The sequence below is a fragment of the Hoplias malabaricus genome, chromosome 3 (assembly GCF_029633855.1).
Source record: "Hoplias malabaricus isolate fHopMal1 chromosome 3, fHopMal1.hap1, whole genome shotgun sequence".
Lineage (NCBI taxonomy): Eukaryota > Metazoa > Chordata > Actinopteri > Characiformes > Erythrinidae > Hoplias > Hoplias malabaricus.
Window position 1 is genome coordinate 16,847,490 of NC_089802.1, and position 26,692 is coordinate 16,874,181.

At 39.3% G+C, this 26,692-nt stretch overlaps 1 protein-coding gene across 2 annotated transcripts in view; it reads right to left on the reverse strand.

Moving 5' to 3' along the window:
* The window catches only part of cacna1g (calcium channel, voltage-dependent, T type, alpha 1G subunit), a 279,098-nt gene that overhangs the window by 122,912 nt on the left and 129,494 nt on the right, over positions 1-26,692 (reverse strand). For both annotated transcript variants that reach the window (XM_066666013.1, XM_066666011.1), the window contains exons 5-8: positions 18,321-18,418; positions 7,457-7,616; positions 3,788-4,073; positions 373-465 (exon numbers count right to left, since the gene is read on the reverse strand). In XM_066666013.1, coding sequence (XP_066522110.1) covers positions 373-465; positions 3,788-4,073; positions 7,457-7,616; positions 18,321-18,418 — 637 coding nt within the window. The remainder of the gene's footprint in view (positions 1-372; positions 466-3,787; positions 4,074-7,456; positions 7,617-18,320; positions 18,419-26,692) is intronic.

Below are 26,692 nucleotides of genomic sequence, written 5' to 3' on the forward strand. Positions count from 1 at the left end.
CGGTTAATACTTATTATAAAGCAATCAAAAGCTTGTAATGTCAAAGCTTAGTAGCATCATTACCACTCCTTATTATCAACTACAGCTCTTAGTATTTAAGAATGCATCTACAATATTACAGCTAACTGCCTTAGAAAAAAAAACCCATCAATGCCCCACGCACATATTCCATGCACAATTTTATTATGTACTCTGTTTGAAGTAATGATTTGTCATTTAAAAGCATAAGCCTGAAGAGATAATTCTGCTGTAACAGGACTAGAGGGGACTAGGCTATATCTTGTCCCTAAATGCAACTGGAGAACACCGGTAGAGCTCTATCTTTACATATGATCTGCTAGGGTCAAGAAATAAGAGCCAAAAGCCTCTTACTATGATCAGGAGGATGAAGTAGATGAAGTTGTAAAAGGAGTGTGAATCCATCACAAAGTACATGATGTCCACCCACCCCTCCAGAGTGATGACCTGCAGGGGAAAGACAAAATTGAAGAGAAAAATGGAGAGAACAGACCAGTGTCTAGTTACCTAGAAAAATATATACACTACAGGTTCAAAAGTTTGGTTATCCATAGATTCAGCCAGCCTTTACTCATCTGGAAAAATTTTAAAGGAACATAGATGGGGGCTTTGCATCCAGACATGTTAGCATTAGCGAGGTGAGGAAACGAATGGTGATAACTGATGACGTTCTGTCACTCCTGGTCCACTTTAGTCCAAAGCTAAAAGGGATTCACATCCATCTAACACATAATTGTCATTTATTGAGAGTTGTGGCTTTATTGAGCATGTGCAGCTGCTGCAAAGCATACCACTCTATTGTCAATTTTAAGCAGGCTGCAAAAAATGTTTAAGTTAACTATTGTGATAGCAATATGTAAAGGGAAATATACATTGTACGTATTGTAATGTATATAGAGTACAGTAATTTAAATGCCACACTGTATAAGTTTAGCATCACTGGTTATATTAGCTATAACATGTGGAGTTTGATATGCAATAGTAATTTGTAGTTGGTAGACATAAAAACACACTGTATGTGTATACTGAATTTGGCCCCCTCTGCATTCCTGTTTTCACTGTTTTGTTATACGTAACATGGTTTAACCTCATCTATGTAGGTCTCACATGAATGCAGGTCTAGCACTTTGATTAAAGATACTCAGATAAAGGGGTGATTTCATTCTAAAATCTCTACACTTGGAGTGTGATTGCCCATAGCACAGTATAAGGGTGCGAAAAAATTATATTTTATATAAAAAAAGGCATAGAGTGAAGAGTCATACATGCATGGAATCAATGTTACTTAAATTTAGTGCCCTATCTAAAGGTACTGATGGTGTACTGCCCACCCCAGAGAGTGTACCGAACAAACAGGGCAGCTGTTGTTTTGAACCTGATAGGCATCATTAGGAAGTGTTGCGATGTTTGAGCAGGTCCTGAAAGTCTTGCGGGCTCAGAGGAACTTGACTGTGCTGAATCCCCTCTGCTCCCTCTGTCCCATCTGTCATTCCTCACACAGTCAGCATGTGGAGAGAAACACTTCAGCAATTTGGGGTCACTATCGAGCGTGCTAGCGGGACGAGAAGCTGTCAGACAGCTAATTCATTTTCGAGCCAGTAAATTAGGCGTCTAGCACCCAGGCCACGGTATTGGCAACTTGCAAGTGCAAGATTAAGCCTTGAATCCCTGGCCGTCTCCAGGACATGGCAGCTTTCTAAATATTTAATAGATTTCTATTTTGATTCATTCCCAAAAATATGACAAGCAGCATCCCCCAGTGAGACTCACATGGCACTTTGTGTGACTTCAATGTGTGATTAAAACAAGGACACCATGCTGTAATATGCTGAAAAATTAAAACTTTATCATTACTCTGAGATTAAAAGGCAATACAAAGTTAATAGGGACAGCTGAACTCATCATCGTCAACCACTCAAATCCTCAGTCCTTGGCTTCACTGTTTGAATACAGAACCAAGTGTCAGAAAAAGAGAACATTTTTGGATTGTTGGATAAAAGTAAGTAAACGAATACTAATGGAGCCTTCCTTAAGTTATGTAAAATTGCACATCATGTTTGGGGATTTTGGAGGCCACTTTGGTGGAAACATGTAATTACATGAAACAGGTTGAAGGACATTTTTCAACTTGGATTGTGCCATGGCTTTATGCCAGGAGTGGTCCTCTGGATTTTCACGTTGGCGTGTTCAAGAGGAACTCTTCAAGAAATGTTTTCTGGACATATTCTGAGAACATTAATCGTTATCGATAAAAAGTTATCTACAACTGTCGTACTCTTCAATTAAATGGTTTCTTTTGCATTTGTTTTAAAAGCTGTTTTAAAAGCATTTTACTCAAACTTGTTATATAACATGGTTTAAATTTCTAAGAAATTTGCTGGTTCATATGACATGAACATTCTTTCATTCATTCTTTGTCTCTAACCACTTATCTAGTATTATGGTCACCATTTCATCACAGGGCATACTTTTGTAAGTACAGACTATTGTAAGTGCTCGCAAGAAACCCACACAAACACAGGGAGAACACACCAAACTCCTTACAGACAGACACCTGAGGTGGGATTTGAACCCAGGAGCCCAAAATCCTGAAGCTGTGTGTCAGCGACACTGATAAAATAATTTTTGTTTGTGTAATATAATTCAATGCAATAGTTGATAACAATAATGCCACTGTGTTGTTATCACATTACCACAAGCTCTACCACTATTACCACTATTACATAGGGCTAAAAGAAGAGGAATCATGAGGGGTAGGTTAATTTTTAGGTGAGTCAATTTGTCCTTTTTGGACCTCCCTCTGATAAGTCAGCCTCTGAAGTGTCCTCATTCTCCTTGGTTTTCTTTGCAAACGTATCCAAAGAGCTGCACAATTACATACTTGAAAGACCCTGTTTCCTTATCCCTTATTCCTTTTCCACTCCTGTATCGTACATTCCTGGCTCCTAGTCTATTCAATTTGAGCTCACAACTTTGTTGGCAAGCTCAAGCTGAGACACAAAACTTCAAACTGCAAGCCAAAGGCAGAACATACACCTAGCCTCTGGCTCTGCAGCAGGGTTATATAACACAACTTTATCCCCCACATAACGTCAACTTTCCAAAACTTTCCAAACGTTTGCATTCGTCTGGGTGTGCGTCACACATATGGTGAACAGGGTGCAAACAAACACACATTGTTTTTAGTATTAAAAAAAAGCAATTTGAGCAAAATTAATAGCAAAAACCACACATATTTCCTACAAATGACAATGTAATGTTGCAGGAAGCAACCCAGTGCAGAGGTTAGATCACTGGTTCCCAAAGTGTTGGGTGAGCGCAGAACTACTGCAGAGGAAATGAAGCAAGGCAAATGAATGAGACATGTTTGAGCACTACTAGCACTGTATGTCAAAGTGGGAGGGTGGGCTTGAAATTATTATCTATAAAATGATGGTACTGCAGATGGGTTAGAGTTTGAAAATGAAACTGAAAAACTACAAAATGGCAGACACTGATTGTGAGAATGTGATGAAAAAATTTACTTGTAAGTTACAGAAACAGTGCTGTGTTCTTTATGTGTATTTTTGAGGACAATGCTGCAGGAGGATATGACACATTCACCTTGAAGATGTTTACATACAAAAAACATCCATATAAAAATCCTACCCAGTGATAGATTGTGTCGCCCCTATTTTTCCAACTGTATTCTTACATATATTTAATGTAATTGGAAAAAAATGAAGACATATAGAACTGCTAGATATTGGAGTTTGTGCATAAAACACACCTGGAAGATGGCAATCCAGGCATAGCCAATGTTGTCAAAGTTGATGGCCCCTTTGAATGGGTTGACCTCTCCAGCGGAACAGTTGGTATAATACTGGTTCCAGTTGACACAGGTGGTGTTATCTGTGCTGTTGTATGCTCCCATGTCCAGCTGACACTGGAGTCCCTCCTCAAAGAGTATTGGGATAGAGCTGCACTGACGCATGCCGTTCTCTCTAGGTTGAGAGCAGATGAACGGGTTCTCGTCGTCGTTCTCTGTGTGATAGTACTTGTGCAGGTTTTCAGGGCTGATACAGAAAAAAAGCATATAAGTGACTGGCTATTACATATAGCATTAAAGTGGAGTGAAAAGATTAAAAAAATCCCTCAATGAAAAAGTTAACAACTCCCAATGAACAGATGGCAGTTATGCTTATTCACATTCATAATCATTTGACCAATCATTAACAATTGGCACAGTTAAATTGTGTAGTTACAGAGTGTACGTCCAAATGTTTGTAAACACCCTTTATAATAATACAATGGGTGCAGCTACATTAAGACACACCCATTGATAATACGTAACTTATTGTCCAATGATACTGCATAGGCTAAAACCACTTAAAACCCCCAACACTGGTGCTGTACAGCAGTGGAACCGCATATTCTGACTAAATGGGACATTAATCAATACCTGTTGGATGAGCTGGAGTGACTTTACTAAATTTCTAATGGCCAAATTCACACAAATCCTCAAAGACATTACATTATCTCATGTAAACCCTTCCTAGATGTAGGTTTTATTTTACTGCAACAAAAGGCCAACAATCTAATACACACAATCACTGAAGATATTTAACCTGCTCAACAATATAGAACCCAAAACCCTGGGTTAAATGCTACTGAACTACTGAACTTATCTGCAGTTATAGAAACCTAAAATAATCAGCCAACTAGCATAACTAGCCTCCAAGAATCCCCTTCTAAGCATATGTAGACGATCATATGCTTAATTTTACTTCATATTTATCAATTTAATGTTCTACCCTTTGTTCCAGGATACAACTCTTAATGCTACATTCACATTTGGCCCTCACTGTGCAGATGTTTTAAGGCATACATTTTCTATTATGTGGGCATGTGGTACTATTTCCATATGTCAGTAGTCAATCAATAAATTAATGCAGTAGCCAATGACTGACTAGATCTTGAACCTTTGTCAGAGGAGAGTCAAAACCCATTTTCCTTTTCTGGACTAAAAGCACAACTGAGGAACTTGTGATGACAAGCCCAAACTGATCATTTACACATGTAAAAACTGGATGGTTATATACAGAAATGTTCTGTTTACAAAAAAAACATAAGGTCTTGACCTAATGACACATCTGTTTATACATTTTAATTTCTTGGTTATAGACTCCGCTTTCTGGACACTATGGTCCTAAGTCCAGAACTTGCTGCTTTGTGCAACTCTTTATCTCAGCCTCAGTATCTTGTAGAGTATATAGTTGGAACAGCCATTTAAGCACCAGTCAGGCTGCAGAGGGTTCAGCACTAACTACCTCCAGAGGACAGGGGCCTGAAGAGGCCTCGCTCTAATGGTGCTTCCTTCTGACAGAGGATAATTGGTCCGTCTGTCAACATAAATTCACCTCAGAGCAAAAGTGACGTGGCGAATTAGCTGCACAAGTAGCTTCAATTACCCGACGGGACAAATCCGGGCCCTCCCCTTCAGCTTCCGGGCTCCAATGAAAAATTTATTTCTTAACAGCAATTGAACATTTTAGGATAGGCTTAATGTTACATAATCATGACTGCCAGCCACTCTCAGCTCTGCAAAAAGATTTATTCAAGCCCAGCCACCCTGCCGATGATGTATATTCTCTTCCTTAATTCCTTGTGTGGTTAATAGAATAACAGTACAGGGCATCTAATTGGAGCTAGAAAGAAAAAAATAATGTCCTAATTATAATCCTAATCTGCCTTCTCCTTGATCTTGAAGTCACGTGTTCCTACTGTGTTTTGTTTGCCATGTGCTTCTGTTTTGGTTTTTCTTCCTCATGTGTCCTTTGTTCAGGCCCAACACCCGTGAAGCTCTCAGAGATGATGTGACTGAGATCACAGGTGGCCCTTGTTTTTCCTGTCTTTCTGTGAGTTGCAATCCAGGGGCTGCATCCTTCTAGGGACGCATTTGTAGGCAGATTACATCACAGTGGCATGACTAGGCCGTCCCATTTCGGAGGCTCCTTCATATGTGGCCAACAAAGACTCCTCCATAAGCTGCCTTTTTTTCCCGAGAAACAAAGGATGCAAAAGGACTATCCTTCACCAGTCGAGATATCCCATGGTTCATTGCTTGCCACAGGGATTTCATAATATTGCAGTGTTAGCAGGAAAGTGAAAGGGAATTTAAACATACTGTACTTACTATCAAATAATATTGATAGAAATATTAAGAAGGAAAATGTACTCAAACATTTCCTTCATTTAAGGAGCAAAACAAAAAGCAGTTTATTAAACCACGGTAGTGCTTATCTAAGAATTAGATGTTAAACAACATAAAATACAGAGCGACTGAAGCAGTTGAGCTGTTGAGCTCTATTCACCTCAGAAGGAGTTTCTGATGTAGCCGTTCCCTTTTCATTGACTTAAATAATCGATGGCTAAAGATTACTGTCATGCGCATTGTGTTACAAATACTGTGATGAGAGCATGTCGGAGAAAAGGGAAATGCGACTGACAAGAAGGAGCAGAGAAAGAGAATGTTCGTTTGTTTAATTAATACATTTCAATAAAACTACTCAAAATCCTCATGAGATTTTTGTGAAAAAATGTATGAAAGTATGGACTAATAGTTATAAGTATAAACAAATAACCAAAAACAATGTAAATCCACAAAGGTGTTATAAAAGTAAACACATGTGGGAGAGCTTTCAATCAAAAAGGGCTGTGTTTGTTTCAAAGTATGATTTATTTAATTTTTAGCTAGAAAAATATATAAACCTTTAACGTGTGTTAAAAATTAGGGTCTGAAGGAATAATAAAAAATAATAAAATCAAAGTTAAGGCGCAGGACAAAAAGATGCCGTGTTTAGTGAAGGTAACAACAGTCAAACTTGAAATCCCCCATAGAGTAGACTGTCCCATTTCGGTTTGGCCTTCAAAGGACACTAAACAGCCTTCTAAGGACAGACCTTCCTAGACCACGTCTTTCAAAGGATACAGCCCCTGAATTGAGACCCACCTCCAGTATCCAGCCATGTTTTGTCAGTCATTTTTGCAGTTCTGCAGCCTGTTGTGTTTGTAATGGCAGTGTTCTGTTCTTATAAATGATTAGATGTTTTCAGTTTTTGCTTTATAACTATGTTTTCCCCGTTGACATTTTTATTCATTAATTAACCACTTACGCACATGCATCAGGATAATGGGTAATATTATGAAAATAACGATATTTTTAATTGAACAAATTACAACAGAAACTTGTTACAATTACATCATTAAAATGTTTGCAAATTAATTCCTGAGAATGTAAAGAGCATGCAAGTATTTTACAACTGATCACAGTTATTGTTAGATAAGGTATTGCTTTGGGAGTAATTTAAAAGTTTTATTTCAATGAAAAGACTACCAGGAGTTAGCTTTAACAGCTGTACTCTTTTATCAATGTTGGAGTTAGCCACTAAACACTTACAAAGTGAAGTTCTCTGGCACAAAGCAGCGGTTTCGAAGAAGACCTGCCCACAGCTGGACCCCCACGATCCCAAAAATGAAGAAGACAAAAAAGCAGAGCAGCAGAACATTGCCCAGCATGGGAAGTGTGTCCAGCAGGAGAGTGACCAGTATCCTCATACCTGCAGGGAAAAAAAATAGGAAGGGAAAATCACAATAGTTAGAGGCATAAAAAAGGCTACAAAATCAGCTCTAGTAAAGTGATAAGGATTTATATGAATGCATCCATCGTAAATGCTCAATAAGTCCAAACTCAGTTCTCTGCATTCTCGCTTTGCAGTTTATGAGGGCTTACTGTAGACCACAAGCGTAAATGTTTATACAGGGCTATAAAATTGCAAATAGAAGAAAGATAACCTCAGAGCTGAGTCTGGGTAATGTCTCACAGTGGCCTCGGGTCTACAGCAGACATGCAATGGATATTTTTTTTAAGCAGGTGAGTAGAGCATAAACGATGACAATCATTTCCTATAGAGGTCTGTGGGAGTAAGTGCTGAAGCGAGGTAATCCCACCCAAGCGGCTGGCAGCCTCCATGTGGTGCCGGAACCACCGCAGCCAGCTGTAATTTATACATTTGGAGGGAGAGTGAGTGGCGATAAGCAGCAAGGCATTATCTGCAGCCAAAATAAATGAATGACAATGAAGGATCTGTCGCACAAGATAAAATACCCGTCTGCGGTGTGGGCTTATAGCACCCATTACTGTGCTGCCGTCTCGTTTCTCAAACTCATCATTTTACAGACAGGTTTAGTTCCTCAAAATCCACAGCCTGTAAAAGCAAATCCTGATAGAAGAAAACAAAACTACTGAAATATAAAGTACTGCATTGTTTATAGAGTTCAATCTCAATCTGATATATTTATTTGTTTTGTTTAAATTTTATTTAACTGTTATTTCACCAGAGTAATCACACTGAGAAATGCAAGCTATCTTTTACATATGTAGCACTGGTGCATTACAGTCTAAATATCACCACACAGAGGTGCCATGCTGTGCAGCATTAAAACATGTATAAAATATAAACTCCTCTCCCCTCTACCCACTACTAGCTAAACCCCACCTTTTGTCTACATAGTGCTACCATGCTGAGAGAGAAATTATGCATGCTTTCTCCAAGACATGAATCCAAACTTTGTATTCATGTTTTGAAGGAAGCCTGCATTCGCTTGGAGAAGAACACTAATTACTGAGTTCAGGTCACACCAGCATGATCAGATAGACAGCTGAGTAAATACATACACTGGTCATTGCTCTTATTTCAAATTTGGTTCAAATTACTGTCAGAATGCTGATCTATGAACACAAGTGTATAATTATATCTTATTTGTAGCTCAATGGAACAGCTAAAAACAGTGAAATCCTTTTCTAAAAGACCAAGAAATGCATTCTAGCATTTATAATATTTTGTTCATATAATATTGTGTTCATTTCCATTTATTCACTTGTAATTAGTAAAAGTGTGATTTTGAAAGAAGCAGGAAAATGGCCTGCCGTATAACCACAGTACACTCTCAGGGCGAGTCTTCTGCATTTAGTTGCAGCATTTATGTACTTTTGGCCCTCTGCTCATTAGTGACACCAAATAGTAGTGGTTCACTCAACCACTGAGGCTGGCAAACAAGGCCCTAACAAGCAGCGAATCATTGACAGTGGCACACATCACTGTCTTTGGCTAACGGAGAAATGATTCTCCTTGAACAGGATGCTGCTCTGGAGAAAAATCTTTTCTCTGAATGCTTACACCTATGAGGCAAGAACTATGAAATACCAGACAATATGAGTTTTCCTTCTCTAATGTTCCTCAAAATATTAGATTCCAGATAGAATGGAAATCTAGGTTTCATTTCTGAAAGATCACAAGGGGCCAGTAAGGAATTAATTGAATTTCTGTCCTCAACTGCATCAATTATCACATTTTAAATATATAAAAAGGACCGGGTAGATGTCAGGATCAGTTTCCAAATGCCTGCATGGAAATAATTAGCAGGCCACACAAAGTATATTCTGTCTGATTAGCATAAAATAGTACGCCAAACCTTGATACTGGTTGCATCATGTCTACTTAAAAAAATACAGCATAGTTGGCAACTTTCTCCTACAAAGATTCAAGTCTAGACATGTTCTAAGTACATTTTCTTCTGTTTATCAAAATACGGACTGAAATACTCTTGGCTTTCTGTGCACACTAGACTCTGATTATTGTCAGAAAATCAGGAGGGTCACTAAAAATGGCCAAGAACTGTTTACTTTGATATGAAGTGTCTATTTGATAATCCTGCACAAATGAGTAATCAGAGCATACATTTTAGAATGATATGAATGTGGAAGTGAATGTTATTTAAATAAAAAGAAAGTAGTAAATAATGGCAGCAAATGAGAAACCTTGTTTACTTGGGGACTGCTGCATCAATGAAACAATGCTACCCCAAAATATTTCCTGTCCTGCAACGATTTTGTTCTGGAAGGTTCCTTGTTGTAAACAGTGTATTATTCAGACAACGGTGTGTAGCAAAATCTGTATTTTATGTGGCAAAACTGCATTTCACATTTTATATATCAGAGGCCTGTGTACCTCTGTAGAATATCTGATCCTAAGAATTCAGGACACTGAAAAACACTTTGGTCTTTAATTCTTTAAATCTTGGCAAAACTACAGGCACTAAACGGTTTTAGCTTTCAACATGTGGCTAAAGTATTTTCAGAAATACTCACATGAAATATATCTTGAGGAGAAAATTTCCTCTGTAGACAGTCTTTAAATACCCTATCTGAGCTTATTTATTCCCTTAAAAAGAAAAAAGCCATTCCCCATGGCTTGACTCCATGTGCCGGGACTTTTCTGGTCCCAGAGCTACAGTGGAATGATACCCCTGAGATAGCCTGCCCTTTCGAGTCCTTCATATACACCATACAAGCCTAAAATCAAAAGCACCAGGGAATGAAGCATTTATGCCATATTTTTGGATCTAAGGCCTAGGCTGTTCTAATCACTCACTGTGTTTATCCCCTGCCAGCCCATGGATTAGAAAGGAGAAACTTCCGTGTTAAATGGATTAAACTTTTGAGGCCTAAAAAAACATGGACATCAATTCCAGTGTCCCGTGAATGTATCACTCCTAACGCACAAGGGCAGTCATATTTCACAGCACCTCCGACTCCCAATATGAAAAAGCTTGGTCTTGCCAGCACTAATTCAGTATGGCTCAGAAAAGGATGACGCTTACCCTCTTCGACTCCATTTTCTCTCTAAACAAAACTCATTAAGGGGCACTAAAATGGATACGCTCACAGTTTACAAACTGTACAGCAACAATAATCAATTATTGATTCATATACTCACTTTACCAGACTCCTATCAATCACCCTTTCCTTGGGTTAGTGAGCCTTGTTTGGAGCAACATCAGTTCACCATTAAACCATTCCTCACAAGAATTCATTCCTTCTGTTTCTTGTTTAGCGCACATGCACACACACACATACACACACACACACACACACACACACAAACGCATAACAGAAAAATTCCAGTCTTAACTCTATACCTTATTTGACCAAATATAAAATATACTAAGGGCGGCACGGTGGTGCAGCAGGTAGTGTTGCAGTCACACGGCTCCAGGGACCTGGAGGTTGTGGGTTCGATTCCCGCTCCGGGTGACTGTCTGTGAGGAGTTGGTGTGGTTTCCCAGAGTCTGCGTGGGTTTCCTCCGGGTGCTCTGGTTTCCTCCCACAGTCCAAAAACACACGTTGGTAGGTGGATTGGCAACTCAAAAAAAGTGTCTGTGAGTGTGTGTGTTGCCCTGTGAAGGACTGGTGCCCCCTCCAGGGTGTATTCCTGCCTTGTGCCCAATGATTCCAGGTAGGCTCTGGACCCACTGCGACCCTGAACTGGATAAGTGGTTTCAGATAATGAATGAATATAATATACTATATTCAAATCTAAATTATGTAATCACATAATCAGTTGCACTAAAATTATATGAATAATTAATTACATTTCCACTCAGTAGTTTATATTGACAGGTTTGAGTATGCATCTTCAAAATGTATCCACGTACCTTATGTCAAAAATAAATAAATAAATAACTTTTAATAAATAAATAAACATTTTACATTTTTTAAACTTCTTTTTTGGGTCAGAAAATAGCATGAAATGTAATGATTTTGTCAGAAATATGCAAAAATTGATGCATCATTGTAATTTCTTTCCATTTTCATTCAATTTTAAATATTTAAAAAAATATTTAAAAAAACTAAGGTTATATTGAACTGAAAGTATACATTCTGGATATTTATTTATTATTGATTGAAATGTTTTAATAGACAGTTTGTCCTCCTTTTCTGTAGTAACTAGATGTTGACATATTTCTGTGAGGTACTGATTGCATTCCACCACAAAAACTTCAGTGAGGTCAAGCACTGATATTGAATGATTACTTCTGGATCATAAAATCCACTGTAACTCATCTAAAATATTGGATGGCGCTCCCTCACTCCAAAGAACATAGTTTCAGCAGTGCATTTATCATGTTTGTGTGCTTTCAGTAACAGTCATAATAATAATTCATTTTCCAACCTTAATTTATCCCTGGCTTTGTTACTACGCCTTTAGAACTGATATATGGAAATAACCTATGTTCCAGTTAGCTGTCCTCTGTGGTGCATTATTCAAAAAGCAGCCCAAGCTGAAATATTCCTTATAGCTCCGGTCTGAATGGGTGGAGTGAAACTGGTATGGATCATGGGGACAGATCAAGGAGAATCTGACTTGCTATGACATGGGCAGTTTCAATTAGTGTTGTCATCTTTAAAGTTTTGGACAAAAAATACAGCCTGAATAAAGAGACTCTGATACAGTCTGATGCAGTTGATTGCTATTTTTGTGCTCAAGTTTGGTAGAATTTGATATTTCCTCTAGTCAGTGAGTCAGTGTATGCTGTCATTACGTCACACAGATGCCCAAGGGCCGCCCAAACTGTCAGCAACTTGTAATCGCTCTTTTGTAATCAAATAATGTGACGCCCCTTCCCGCCTTGTAGGTGGTGTGGAATCTAATACAGATTTTTTCATCTGCTGTTTAAAGCATAGCTGAGCAAAGACATTGTATCTATAGCATTCTCTTGAGCTTCAGCCCTCCTTCTCTCATTACTCTACTCTTCATCTCCATAATCCTACAACCTAATCACCTCACGTCCCAAGAACATTCCTTCGCTGCCCTCCTCTCTCGCTCTCTCTCTTTTCTGGCACTAATCTACATGTCCACCCCTCCAAATGCATGACCGTTCCCTCACCCCAACACACGCTGACTATGGCACTTTCCTTCAGCCCAAATAATAATGGCCACTCAAGAGAGTGACTTTTTTTTTCAGCTTAACCTCCAACTGCCCCCTAGATGTGAACATATTTAAATCCAGCACATTTGCTATTCCAGCCTAATCAACGTTTTAGTTAAGTTAAAGGGCCAATACCATTGAAAAACTGCATGGATATATAAATAAATAATAATATAATTTGAAAATATATCATTGTGTCCATAGACAATACAACCCATGTGTGGCTATATTGGCCTTTACTGTTTTTGTGATGTCACAAAACCCAATGCATTGACATATATCCAAAAATGTAACACCACTATTTAGGTTGTGAATCCTAAATGTTCCAATATTCATTCATTCATTCATTCATTCATTCATTCATTCATTATCTGTAGCCACTTATACAGTTCAGGATCGCGGTGAGTGAGTCACCTATCCACCTACCAACCTGCGTTTTTGGACCGTAGGAGGAAAAGCGGGGCTCCCAGAAGAAACCCACCTGTACACAGGGAGAACACACCAAACTCTTCACACTACCTGCTGCACCACTGTGCCATCATGTTCCCATATGGGCTGTTATATTAATGTGGTATATTAAAAGCAGCCAATCAGAAAACAGGTCATTATATACTGGTCACAGAAACAAGAAATAGACTGTTTAACTTTAAAGAAGTAATGTCAATTTAGCACTTAATATTTAATTATCTATCATTATATATATTTGTAAATCTATTATTATACTATCAAACCCCTGAATAAAGCAGTTCCATAGAATTAAGAAGTCCCATGCTCCACAGAATGGGTCCCCAGATGTGTTGGCCATGGCCACCTGGTGTCCGTTTAATAGATGATTGATAACATTAGGAAGACTTATTAAAGAAAATGCTCCTTTATGGGAAAACAGTGTGAAAACGGTCAAACAAAAACAAATTAAAGTCTGTTTTTGTTCATAAAACCACATAAATCATGTCACAGGGACTTCAGGGAGGAAAATAATAAGTACATAAAACATGAAAGGGCTTTTTAAGCAAGAGGATACCCTCTCAGGCATTTACAGATAAGGCAACATTGTCAGGGTTTTCTCTCCGCTATCAGCAAACAATAGGGTAGAGAGTTTGCTGTAAGTTGTAGCTTATTTTTTAAGCTTGTACAGGATTCGTATCTGCTGACGGATGTGCCACACTCCTTAATCAATCAAGCCACGGGACTGGAGGACAACAGGATATTCAACTCATTAAGAAAGAAAAAAAAAACAAGGTGCAGTGAAAGAAATACAAACAAGCAATGTCTTCTAAAATAAAATTATTTTAATTGAGTCTATATATATAAGATTTCTCATTATGAGAGAAGTAATAACATTTTTAGGCTATTCAGCCAAGTCAAAGTAGCAAACAAACAAACAAACAAATAAAACTCCCCTAATGAGAAATATTAGATATATTAACTAGAACTATATTTAAGATGATTGCATTTACTATGATATTTTATTTGCAGTGAAAGGAGCATCTCAGAAGAGTTATGTGGACTTAATATAGACAAGTGAATATTTCTGGAGGTAAAATATTTTGTTTTGAAGTCTTCATGCATGAAATTTGTTTTGTTGACTCTTTCCCTGCTTAACTGCGATGATTCTCTTTGAGTGTGACTGTGTTTTGAGTCAGAGAGTCAAATGATGGATGGCATGAGTTTGCCTCCTTATTACATCGCCACATGTTTGGATTAGAGCTTTAAAACAAATGGGGGAAAAAAAAAGACAAATGGGAGGCCAACGAAACAGACACTCCACATCTCCCCAACTTTTCAAATAATCCCCCCACAGCAGGGGGAATTAGAGACAGAATTATTTCTGAATGAATTCCTCCATTAAGCCGCTAATTAGCTGGCGTGACTCTGGAATAACAAATAAAGGTGCCTGCTCCCTAACTGTCCTTCTACTTTTGATTGGCACAGGTAGTAATTATGCAGTAAATTTGAGAGGAATGGATGTACTGCGCTTTTTTTTTCCTGAACCCTCCATCCGCCACGCCTCACGACTGCAACCTCAGAGTCTTCGGGGTTAAGGGGACTGTGGTCATATCTTTGGGTTCTCTGGGTTTGGGTTCTCTAAACTGTGTCGTTACTTCCCGCTGACAGTTTGCGCGCTCAGTTTGTTTGTTTGCTGCTCTTTAGTACTGTTCCTAAGCTTTGTACTTAAAGTCTTTACTGTTAATACTTTGCTAACTTATCCTTGTTAGTTGTACTTAGTGTTTTTCTAAATTCACTGTTAATACCACTACCACTTTTATTGTTGTTTTTCATATTAATAACTAACACTTCTCTACTCTCCTGATTATGGCGACCGCAGACGAACGATCACTTTCCAGGCTCAACATGGAGCTCGAGCAGCTGGGCCTCCGAATTCAGCGTCTCCTGGAGAAGCAGACGGAGCTCCAGCGGGAGAAGACGAGGCTCGAGGCTGACCGCGACGCCTCCTACGCGGCCGTTGGCACTCCAGCTCTCAGCAGGCCATCTTTGCTCCAGCTCTGAGCTGGGAGCGTCAGCGTGGGCGTGGGAAGCCGAGGTCGTCTCCCCCTCTACCGCAGCCAGTTTTTACCTCTACCAACCGGTTTGAGGTGCTCAGCTCCTGGCCCTCACCTGCACCGGCACCGAGAGCTAAACAGGGCCGTGTTCTTATTATCGGCGACTCTATAGTCAGACATTTAAGAGTCTCAGGCACTAAAAGTAATGCTACTGTGTCCTGTCTCCCAGGTGCTTGTGTCCTGGATGTTGCCAGGCGACTTCCCTCGGCGCTGCGGCAGCGTGAGGACTTCAGCACCGTCGTGGTCCTGAAGGACCACTACCGTTCGCTTCTGGATACCGCTCGGAAGAAGACCAGAAGAAGGCCAGGATTGTCGTCTCCGGCCCCCTACCCACCTACAGACGAGGGTGTGAGGCGTACAGCAGGCTCTTCACACTCCACTCCTGGCTCCGTGTTTGGTGTGGCACTGTCAGCATGGACTACCTCGACCACTGGGAGTTTTTTCAGTAACATCCTGCCCTCAACCGCCGGGATGGGCTTCACCCTAGTCATCTAGGTTCGGCAGTTCTCTCTGGGAACATTGAGGATGTTCTACACCAGGCTTGACTTATCCCACCCACCAGCACAAACCAGGCAAGTAGATTACAGAGCGAACAGGTAAGTGATTTTAAGGATACACTTACAGATAATGGCCATCTGTTTGCCCAGAGTAAGGGGGAGGATGTATCTACAAAGCTTGGTCTAAGAAATATAAACATTTGTTACAGTATCAAGATTGTGTCTGTCCCCCGAATCAAACATAAACCCAGAAAATATAAAACAGCATGCCCCAATAACCCAATCAACATTAAACCATCAGAAATAGAACGCAGTATCATCCCCTCAGACCTAAAGTTTGGCCTACTCAATATAAGAGCACTTAACTCTAAAGCAGTCATTATACATGCAATAATAATGGATCAGAAATTTGATGTTTTATGCCTTAGTGAAACTTGGGTCAGAAATGATGAATATTTTGCACTAAATCAAGCCTGCACTAAATCACAACCAAGACTGACGGGCAAAGGGGGTGGATTATGTTTAATTTACAAAAATAATTTAATTATTAACCAAAAACATAGTTACAATTTTTACAATTTTGACCATTTTAGTGTGTGCTGTTTGAAGTAATACTACTGAAAACATTGAGCTATATACAACTCAATGTGAGAATGGAACAAAGGACAAACAACAGGAACATAGAGATCCAAGCAGGAACAGCCCTCTGCCACTGTTTAACCCTTTAGACCGCACAAAAGCCCCAGATGGCAGAAATGTAAATGATTCCCCTTATCATTCAATGCGACCAAGCTAAGTATGGAGGATGGAGGCAGCATGTGATTCCTCCAAGACTAATGAACTACCTGGATTTGTCAACATACTTTGAGGAGAAAATTAACTGCCTAATTTTTTTACAGCTGCTTACAGATTATAATGCCATGAGGAAGTCAGAGGACCAGCCTACCCATCCAGAAACAAGAGGCCAATGATGCCAGCTTTGAGAATTCACAGATGGCGCTGGCATCACTAGACTATCAGGAAACCCCTGCAAATTCTAAAAATACATTTTGTAGTTTCACAGTGGTTTTTAATGCCAAATCCTGCATTACTAGTTAGAACAGTATATGTACTTTATTTTACAATGATAAATGAATTTCTCTCACTCGTAGACGTGACTAGCAGAAATGCCCATATATTTCAATCTGGTGCTGTGGAGGAATGGCCAGATTAATAGGGTTAGTCTGAATGGTACACCCTCTGATTTAGGCCTCTCAGAAAGAATTATCCATGCAAGGCTCTATGGGAAATTAACGAGAAGGGAAGCGGGCATCCTCTTGGTACAGAGAGTGATTAAAAGAGTCAGTAAACAATGAGGAGGCATATGCAATGTCCTTGCCCCGCCTTAGGATCTGTGTGTGTGCAAGACCCTTCTCATTATTCTTCTTTGTAGCCTGGATGTGTGTATGTATGCATTTCTGTGCGTATGTGTGTATTGTGTGTGTGTGTGTGTGTGTGTGTGTGTGTGTGTGTGTGTGTGTGTGTGTGTGCGTGTGCCTCAGCAAGTTGTAAAAGGCAACGAAGAGGAAAATAATCTATAAATCTCCATTCCCTAAACCCTGAATGGCACGAGACAAGTGGTGAAGAGAGACAGCTGCTGGCTGGGGCTCAGGCTGGACGCTCCTTCAGCTGCCTGACAGCCGTGCTACTGCAACTGCACACCACTGAGCAGCTACATTTCAACACTAAATGTCAATTAGATCATCCTCACTCACCACACAATCAGAATTACGCAATCCCCCTGCCTGAGGAGCACGACTGTAAGTCACGCCATCTAAACATGGCAGCTGCTTCACTCTGCAGTGTTAACAGGTTGTGAAATTAACATTCACCGCCTTATTTTGTGAAGAGTAATGATGTGCACTTTGAACGGAAATGCCAAAAATAGCTTAGGCCTCTAAGTGTACAGTATCAAACATGGAAAGCAACATAATAAGACATGATTAATTGACACAACCCATTGGTTACTTGATACATCTATTTTAAAACAACTGGCACAATTGGATGCTCTTACCCAGAGCAAATGACAATGTGTTAAAGAGAAAGTGCTGGGAATATTGTCATTCCCAGCACTTGAAATAGAATATTGAAATAGAGGCCAATAGTACTAAACCCAATTCTTCCATTTGGAGTATAACCCACTGCATACTATCTTAACAGGAGTGAATTAACCTTTTTTAAAGTGTTTGAAAACCAAATTTGAAAACCAAAGGATTTTTAGATTAAATAAATTACTCTTAATAATTGATTAAATGTTATTTATGTGATTTAAAAATATATAAAAACATACAAATTCTGGTACTGAAAATAAAACCCTGAAAACCCTGAAGTATAAAGTAATTGCTTAATGACCCACGGTGCAAAGTGATGAGTTGTAAATGGCATAAATACTCACTGGGCACTCGGTTGATTGCTCGAAGTGGCCTCAGCACTCGGACAGTACGGACAGCAGAGAAACTGACATTCTGGAGGTTAAGAGAGTATTCCAGCATCCTATAAACACACAGACACATAAATTGAAGAGATTAAGACAAAACAATGAGACACCTTTCTCTGTCCATTCTCTGTTACAAAGTTCAGTGAATCTTTAGTAAACAAACTGAGAAACATGAAAATTTTACGTTTACTGAAAGGAATAACAGTGTGGCTATTGGATGGAAATTAATATTATAATGTAAAATGTACAACTATAACAATCCAAAGCATAGTAAATACTGATGACATTATAGTAAACAATTCTTCTACAGAATATGTTACAGTTATATTTTCTAAGTGAAGGCACTATGAACTGTACCCTTGAAGGTTCCACCACAACGACATTGAAACATGATTGGAACTGTATAAATATTTGCTGTCGTATCATTGTTGTTCTATGTTTTAAATAACAATTCATCTTTACATTGTGACAATATTTAATAAATGGACCAAACAAATTCCAAAAATGTATAACCCAGAGATGTTTCATAAACTCACTTACACCCACCAAGTGTTTTGTTAACAATTCCTATGAAACAACACACAACATTATAATGCCCAGCATAAGCCTGTGTAGTTGCTCATGAGTAGTTTAATCATAAACATAGACACTTTATAAAACAAGAATATATGACTTTATGATGTTAGATTTCAAAAGACACTAAATATCTACCGATAAGGACACAAACATTAGGAGGCACTAAAAAAAGAGCTTGATCTACAGTCTTAATATGAACACATAATGAAATATTGAACCTGACTTTATGACATCCACACTACGCATGAGAAAGGGTAACTACTGTATTTAAGGCATACCAGGTATTATGTTGGTATATACGATATAATACCTTAAAAATGCAGGGTTAAGCCTTAAAGGCAACATTCACAATCGTAAAAAAAGTAAAATAAACAATTAATAAAAAATATTTTTTATAAATTTCAGAATATGTTTTTTTATCATTTGCTAGCTCTCCAGTCTGATTGGGTGCTGGAAACGTAATGTTTTTACAACGCCCTGGTTTCAGTAATCAAGTAAACAAACAATGTGGCTCGGTCAGACATGCTAGGCTTCCTCTCTCTCTTCTCACAGCAGAAATATGGCACTGAGAACTCATGAAAATATAAAAGTATATTGCTTTATATCTGTGTCATAGGTGAATAAAACTGACTTATTTTTGCTGTTCCAGATTATTTAGGTGTATTCAGGAGGCTAGCTGCATAAAACGAAACTATGTGAAAGTGCTACAAAACTAAACTAAACTTAATCATTCTAACAGTAAAAAAAATCGTACAGAAGTGAAACTTCAGCCATGTACAAACTGTCATTTTCTCCTCAAACATACCATTCCACATTAAAAGATGAGGCACTTCTGAATGTAAACAAACCAGAGAGTTCCCCCAATCATAGAAGTTCCCTTTAAAATAATATAATCAGGATTCATAGGGTGTGTTACAGACTTTTGCAATCATACATCAACATGTTGTAGTCAGTGAGGTCTGTTTCAAAAAGCAACAAACATCTGAAGGATGTAAAAGAAGTAACAGTCAATGGTGACAAAAAGTGACAAATATTTGATGCGATTTCACTGACTGGCGCATCCTGTTAGGGTCTAATTCTGAGGTTTCACTCAGGAGTTATCAAGGTCGGATCAAAGCTAACACTGTTTAAGACTGCATTCTGGCCTGAGTGCATAGTAGATCAATGAAAAGCCCCAAGAGCTATGAATTCAACTGGATCCATTTCAATCAGGTCAAAGAGGGCTATGCAGTGGAGGTCAACGTAATGAGATCTCCTGTAATAAACACATGCCAAGAAACACACACACACACACACACATATATATGTATGTATGTATAGACACAGACACACACAAGTAAGCACACTCCCACACATACACACACAGATGTTTCACACATGTGTTTCACATGTGAACTCTCGAGTGAGGCACACAAAAGAATTCCCTGTTTTTGTAAGCTGGCAATCTAAGATTTGTGCCTTTTTTTCGAGTGTGTTTGTGTGCTAGCAACTACACAATTACTGATCACAGTCAAAGCTGAGTCTCTGACAAAACTGTCTGAAACATGACAGCCACATAAATCAGTGCTGTATTGATTTTACTCGAAAATAAATGGACGTAAGTCGTGATACATGGAAGAAAGTGACGTGAACTGATTGGATCACCGCACTATGTGACGGGTTCAGACATGGCGTCAGATCCAAGGCATTTCCAGAGTCTTCAGAGAAGATCATACATGGATACAGCACTGATGGTGATGTGCAAACACTACGAGCCTCATTAGGAAAGCAGCGCTCGGAAGAAATGTGTTCCGCTTCTTCACCGCTTCTGAAATCTGCAGAGCAGCTTTTCCAAGTGCACTGATTGGGCCTGATGGAAAGCAGCTGGTTGCAGGACCAGGAAAATAATAACAGCAGTGACTAAGGGAAAAAAAAAAGCATAGAGATTGGGGCAGGACACAAGATATACAAACTGTAGGACTGTAAAGCTGGCTTAGAGGGGGGTGGGTCTGGGACGCCAGACTTCACTGTTGAGGCTTCTGGAGGTGTTGTGGGCTTAATTCAGCGAAACACTGACATGCCTACCTGATGACCCCTGTGAAGAGCTAGTGATGCAGTGGGTGGTTTGGGTACTCATGTGATGGGCTCAGTCAGTGACCGTAGATGTTAAGGGTAGCTGGTTGCTGATAAACGGCCACAGCAACCTTAGCTTAGCTTAGCTGTAGGATTGGAACAATTGAAATTGTGTGGCTGCTGGTAGGAAGAAAGTGGGGTGGGCCCTATGTGAAGCTCTAATGGATTGGCATAGGATATTTTACATCTTATCTTGTGTATGATTATAATGTGTAAGCTGGACTTAACCAAAAACATTCAGGCAATGGGATCCTGTGGGCCGCGTCCAGTGTCAACTGATGGAGGACTAGTGGACGACCAACACAAACTGTGCCATTGATGAGACATTGTCTCTGACTTTACATCTACAAGGTGGACCAGCAAGGTATGTGTCTAACAGAGTGTACAGTGAGTGGACACAGTGTTTAAAAACACAAGCAGCACGGCTGTGCCTGATCCACTTGTACCAGCACAACAAACAATAACACACCATCACAATGTCAGTGTCACTTCACAACTCCACCCACAACTCAAATTATACCTGCTCTGTTGGGGTCCTGGCCATTGAAGAACAGAGTGAAAGGTGGTCAACAAAGTATGCTGAACAACAGATGGACTACAGTCTGTAACTGTAGAACTACAGACTTCTCGTGTATTGTCAGTGGAGCTGAGAGAATGGACTGTGAGTTTAGAAACAAATAGGTGTTCATAATGTTATGGTTGTTTGGTAGGGTATGTATATGTAATATGGGTGTGTGTGTGCGTGTGTATAGAGGGAGAGAGAGAAGGGGAGAGAAAAACAACAAGGAACAGAGAGAGAGAGAGAGAGAGAGAGAGAGAGAGAGAGAGAGAGGAAGGCAGTGGGAGGGAGGTGTTTGGGTTGGTGAGACAGGACTTGCGTGAGGACACTCCACAAACCTCCGGCAAGCGTCTTGAAGCAGACTGAGCGACACTGGGCCAAACACACTGGTCATGTGACCATCTAAATGCTCTCACACACACAGCATAGGGGCACAAATAAACACTACAGTCATGAATAATGATACACAGATGCAAAATCAAACACACAAATTCCTTCTGCCTACACACAAACACAGGATTATTTTCATTCTCAAGTTCATGGGGTCAAACATAAATATCCCACAAACAGCCAGACACACACACACACACACACACATATATATATATATATATATATATATATAGGGTGGTACAGTGGGTCTAAAGGTAGTGTCATGTTCACACAGCATCAGAGCCCAAAGTAAAGGAAGGTTCTTATATTGGACAGTCCTTAAATTTGGGCTTACGTTAGCTTGCTAACTGAGAAATCCTGGTTCATAGAATACCCCCCTGGGGTTTGTTGTGTTCTCCCTGTGTCTGAGTGGGTTTCCTCTGTTTGCTCTCGTTTACAATCCAAAAACACATGTTGGTAGGAGGATTGGCTTTTCAGTAGTGTTCATTTGTGCATGCAAATGCACAAGGAGTGAAGGAATGAATACATAGGGAGACATTTTGGACCACACATAGCTCCAAAGCAGTCTTTAAATGCATTGAAAGGCACGAATTTCCTTCTTAATAATTTATCTATTATAAAGCAAAAAGACAACACACACACACACACACACATAAACACAAACAGCTCCTGTCCCGGGCTGAAGCCGACTGAGCAGCTAACTCTGCTGGTCTCTTATCTGTTTGTATATGGCAGAGCTCTAGCGAAGGATGGCACACTTTGCCAGAATCCCTCTGTGTCCTGACAACAATGGCCACACAGTCAACAGCGCGTACACACTGCCAGCAGGGAGGGCACTATAATAGGAAAAGTATGAGAGAGGCCAGGGAGCACGCTTCAAAACAAGTCTGACCTTCAGCATCTGTAAGAATTCAGCTCAGTTCAATCCCCAAGTGAGAACACTGAGCAGAGTGTCTTTCCATGCTCCATCTGAACATACAGAACATCAGGAAATGGAGGGTAGGTGGGCTCAATGAGTAACCGAAGATGTTAAGGGTAGCTTGTTGCTGATCGGATCATAAACGACCACAGCAACCTTAGGGTGCCTCTGATTTTACATCTACAAGGTGGACCAATGAGGTATGTGTCTAACAGATTCCCAAGTGAGAACACTGAGCAGAGTGTCCTTCCATGCTCAATCTGAACATACAGAACACCAGGAAATGGAAAATAGAAAGTACATACAGTGCCAGTCATTGCATTCTAGATACAGTTCTGGATCTGAGACTACTATCAGAGTATTTCAGTCATTTTAGTCCTGTCTGGAAAAGTTCTGTCTGATATTGTTAGGGAAGATTCTGGTGCCTTTTATATATACAAAAACAGGTAAATAACTAACCACAGGTAATATCAATCTAACTGAAGTGTGTAAATACTCTGTAAACACTTTCCAAGTGTTTATCTTGCCTCATGCATAGTACAGTGTAAGCATATTGTTCAAGTGTTGCATTCCCTCACTTGAGGGCGTGTGGTTCTTCCAGGGGGAGCTTTGTCTGTGCAGTAGCACCCACTGTGACATAAACACAATTCAGCTTCTACCCTATTACATACATTAAAATGTTCATTAAATACATAAATACACAATGAACCTATGAAGACTTTGCATGTGGTAAAAAGCAGTTTCATTCAATCCTTGTTATGTTCTTTTTTTTAAGGTCTGTCTTGTGGTGTGTTCGAACTGTGCCCTATTCACTATATAGTGTACTATTTTTAGGTTCCGCCATTTTGTTTGAGTGTCTGAAATTTCAGTGTACTCAAACAATCCACTATGCACCGCAAAAGTTAGTGTACAACCCATGTACACTAGATGACATTAGTCGATAGCAGACACCCATAATGCACTGTGCTGTTTGGTAAATACCTGAATGAGTTAGTGTCCACAACCATTCACTAGGCTCCAGAATTCAGTTCACTATAATAGTGCACTCTATAATGAGTAATATGGAGAATAGTGAATAGGGAGCCATTTCAGACACAGTTTTGGTGTCTGTGTCCTGCGCTTCATTGTGTTGTCATATTGTAGTGTTTAGTTTCTCTTTTTCACAATAGTCTGTAAAACTTTAGCATACATTTCAGCAAATGCTTCCTCCCATTTATTCTGTCATTATACCAATTCAAATTTCAAATTTCAGAAGTTTTAAAACTGAAATTTCAAACTTGTAAATATTTATTATATATGTTGGTTATAATATCAGATATTTTTTTCTTTTTTTATCCTTATGACTGGCTTTAAATCAAGTCGTCACTGCAATATCTGCCGTGTGAACTGGCCATAAATATTCCAGATGTCCTGTGGTGATAATTATATTACCCCACCTCTCCATGTAAAACTAATCCCATCCGAATAGGGCTTAGGTCTGAGCGAGTGTCTCCCCTTTTCTCTCTCTCTCCATTTCTCTCAGTCTCTGTCCCTGGTTGTCTTCAAAGCAGCAGTCCTGGCTGCAGTTCAATCAGGTCTTGGTGTCTTCCACCACCTGGCAGGTTAATGAACCGAGCTTCAGAGAGGTTCACTTCACTACAGCCACATTCAGATGGAGGGGGAGATAAAACACACTCTCTGTGGCTTTCTCTTTCTCTGTGTCCTCACAATGCCTTTTACCCTTTGTCAGTGAGCCATTTAATCCCTCATCCACCTTATCTATACCGCTCTTCTCTGTTTCCCTAATGGTACTGTACAGAAAATAAAGTACATCGTTATATGTAAGTGACGTAAATGCAAAGCCACTGTTAATCCTGTCATGTTCAATATCAATTTTCAGTAATTTGCTTTGCAAATTAAAATATTGCTCAAGTGTATTGTATATGGGCTTGTGATATGGGGTCTTTATCTTGGGCGCTATGTCATATACTGACTCATCAACATTGCACTGTTTATCAGCTCCTCGTCACTGTATCATACATCGACTCGACACTGTATTCACATATCAGCTCCTCTGTATAGCTGTATCATATATAAGCTCCTGCACAATTAAAAACTATTAAAAAATAATACAAATCTGTTAATAAAAGACACTTCCATATTAGGTTCTGTATTTAACACAGAAATGATCTTATCTAGCTTCATGCGCAATATGCTTTTAATACCGTGATCTGGTCAACACATTAATATGCAGGGGTTTAACCATGTCATACTGTATTTCCATCAGCCACTTTTCTCTATCCCTCCTCAACGATCTCTCTAGTGAGATTGCAGCTATGGGCTACTGTTCTATTCATAATGGAATATGACTGATTGACTGATTACAGACAAAACTAGATGAGCTGCCCCTAGCTGAGCATTCAATTGAAGGAAGATGAAAAGCCCCTCTTTTCCTTCATCCACGACATCAGAGTGATTTCAAACCACAGCACATGCTGAGATGCCAAGGAAGACCTTTAAAAGGGAAAGGCATCAAAAAGAAGATAAAACAGAGACAAAATTCATGCTGTTTTACACTAATGTACATCTATGCATTTTTTTCCTCTATATTTAATATCACTCCATCTTTTATTATCTGAAAAAGGTAAGTCTATCTTGACACAATGGCAGAGAATAGTTGTATATTCTCTGTAGAAAAGTATTGCAAACATGGAACATTGTAGAGTAGCTGTAAATGAGTTTAAGGTCACCATGCTTAATTCCAGATGTTGGTTAGAGGGGTATAACATCTCCCAGCATTGTAGCCTGGAGCAGTGGAACTACATTTCTTGGACTGGAATGTGTTGGTATGGCTTCTGTGATTCAAAAGTAAGAAGCTAAATCACTACCTGACTTCACTGATGTGATCAAATTCTCACGGCAATGTGTCAATATCTAGCATAAACTCTTCTGAGGAGTGAAGAAGCTGTCGTTCTTCAAAAGGGCAAACACTCTTGATTAAATGTCTATAACCTTTGGGCCAAGTGAAGGAATAAAGGGAATGGTTAGGGAGGACAGTGGTTTTGTGTGGTTTGGTCAAACTGCACTTGACCCAAGGGAAGGAAGTAAATAAACAAGAAGATCTTTAAGAGGCTTTCCTTTTCTTTTCTTGAGAAAATATTTGATGGCCTGTGTTCATAATGACTCTGCCCTTGTCTCAGTTCTCTGAAGAGTCTTTTCTCCTGCACATAACTTGTGTCAGCAGCAGGTTTGGATACAGTCCGAGGAGCATTAATAAATTAGACAGAGAAGAGGGCATTTGGGCATAGACTTTACTCCCATCTTCTCTCTTTTTTACTTCAGAGCTGTTGGGCGCGAGGTGTAAGCTGTGCTCAGTTTGTAAATTATGAGGACTTGGAACATTGAGAAGTAGTGAGTCCAGTCTTGCAAATTAATTTCCTTAGACTTTTCTGTCTTTGTCTGGCTGACAAAATGATTTATTGGTGTCTGTATTTATACCTTTGAAATAATGCATATAGATGAAAACCCTCAGGTCTGATGACTCATATGGAAAAAAGACTGTAGTTTTAGATTTTTGTGTTTGAAACTGTGCAACTACTCAAGTTATTTATATAAAATGTTGTAGTCTTTACTTATAGATGAGGCACCTTTTCCCCTCACACTACAAATCATCCCAAGATGACTTATAATATCTAATGATATATATGTAAGTTATTGTTATATTCTATACAAAAAATGTAGTCACAATACAAGTACCATATAAAAGACATTAAAAGCAGTGCCAAACAATAA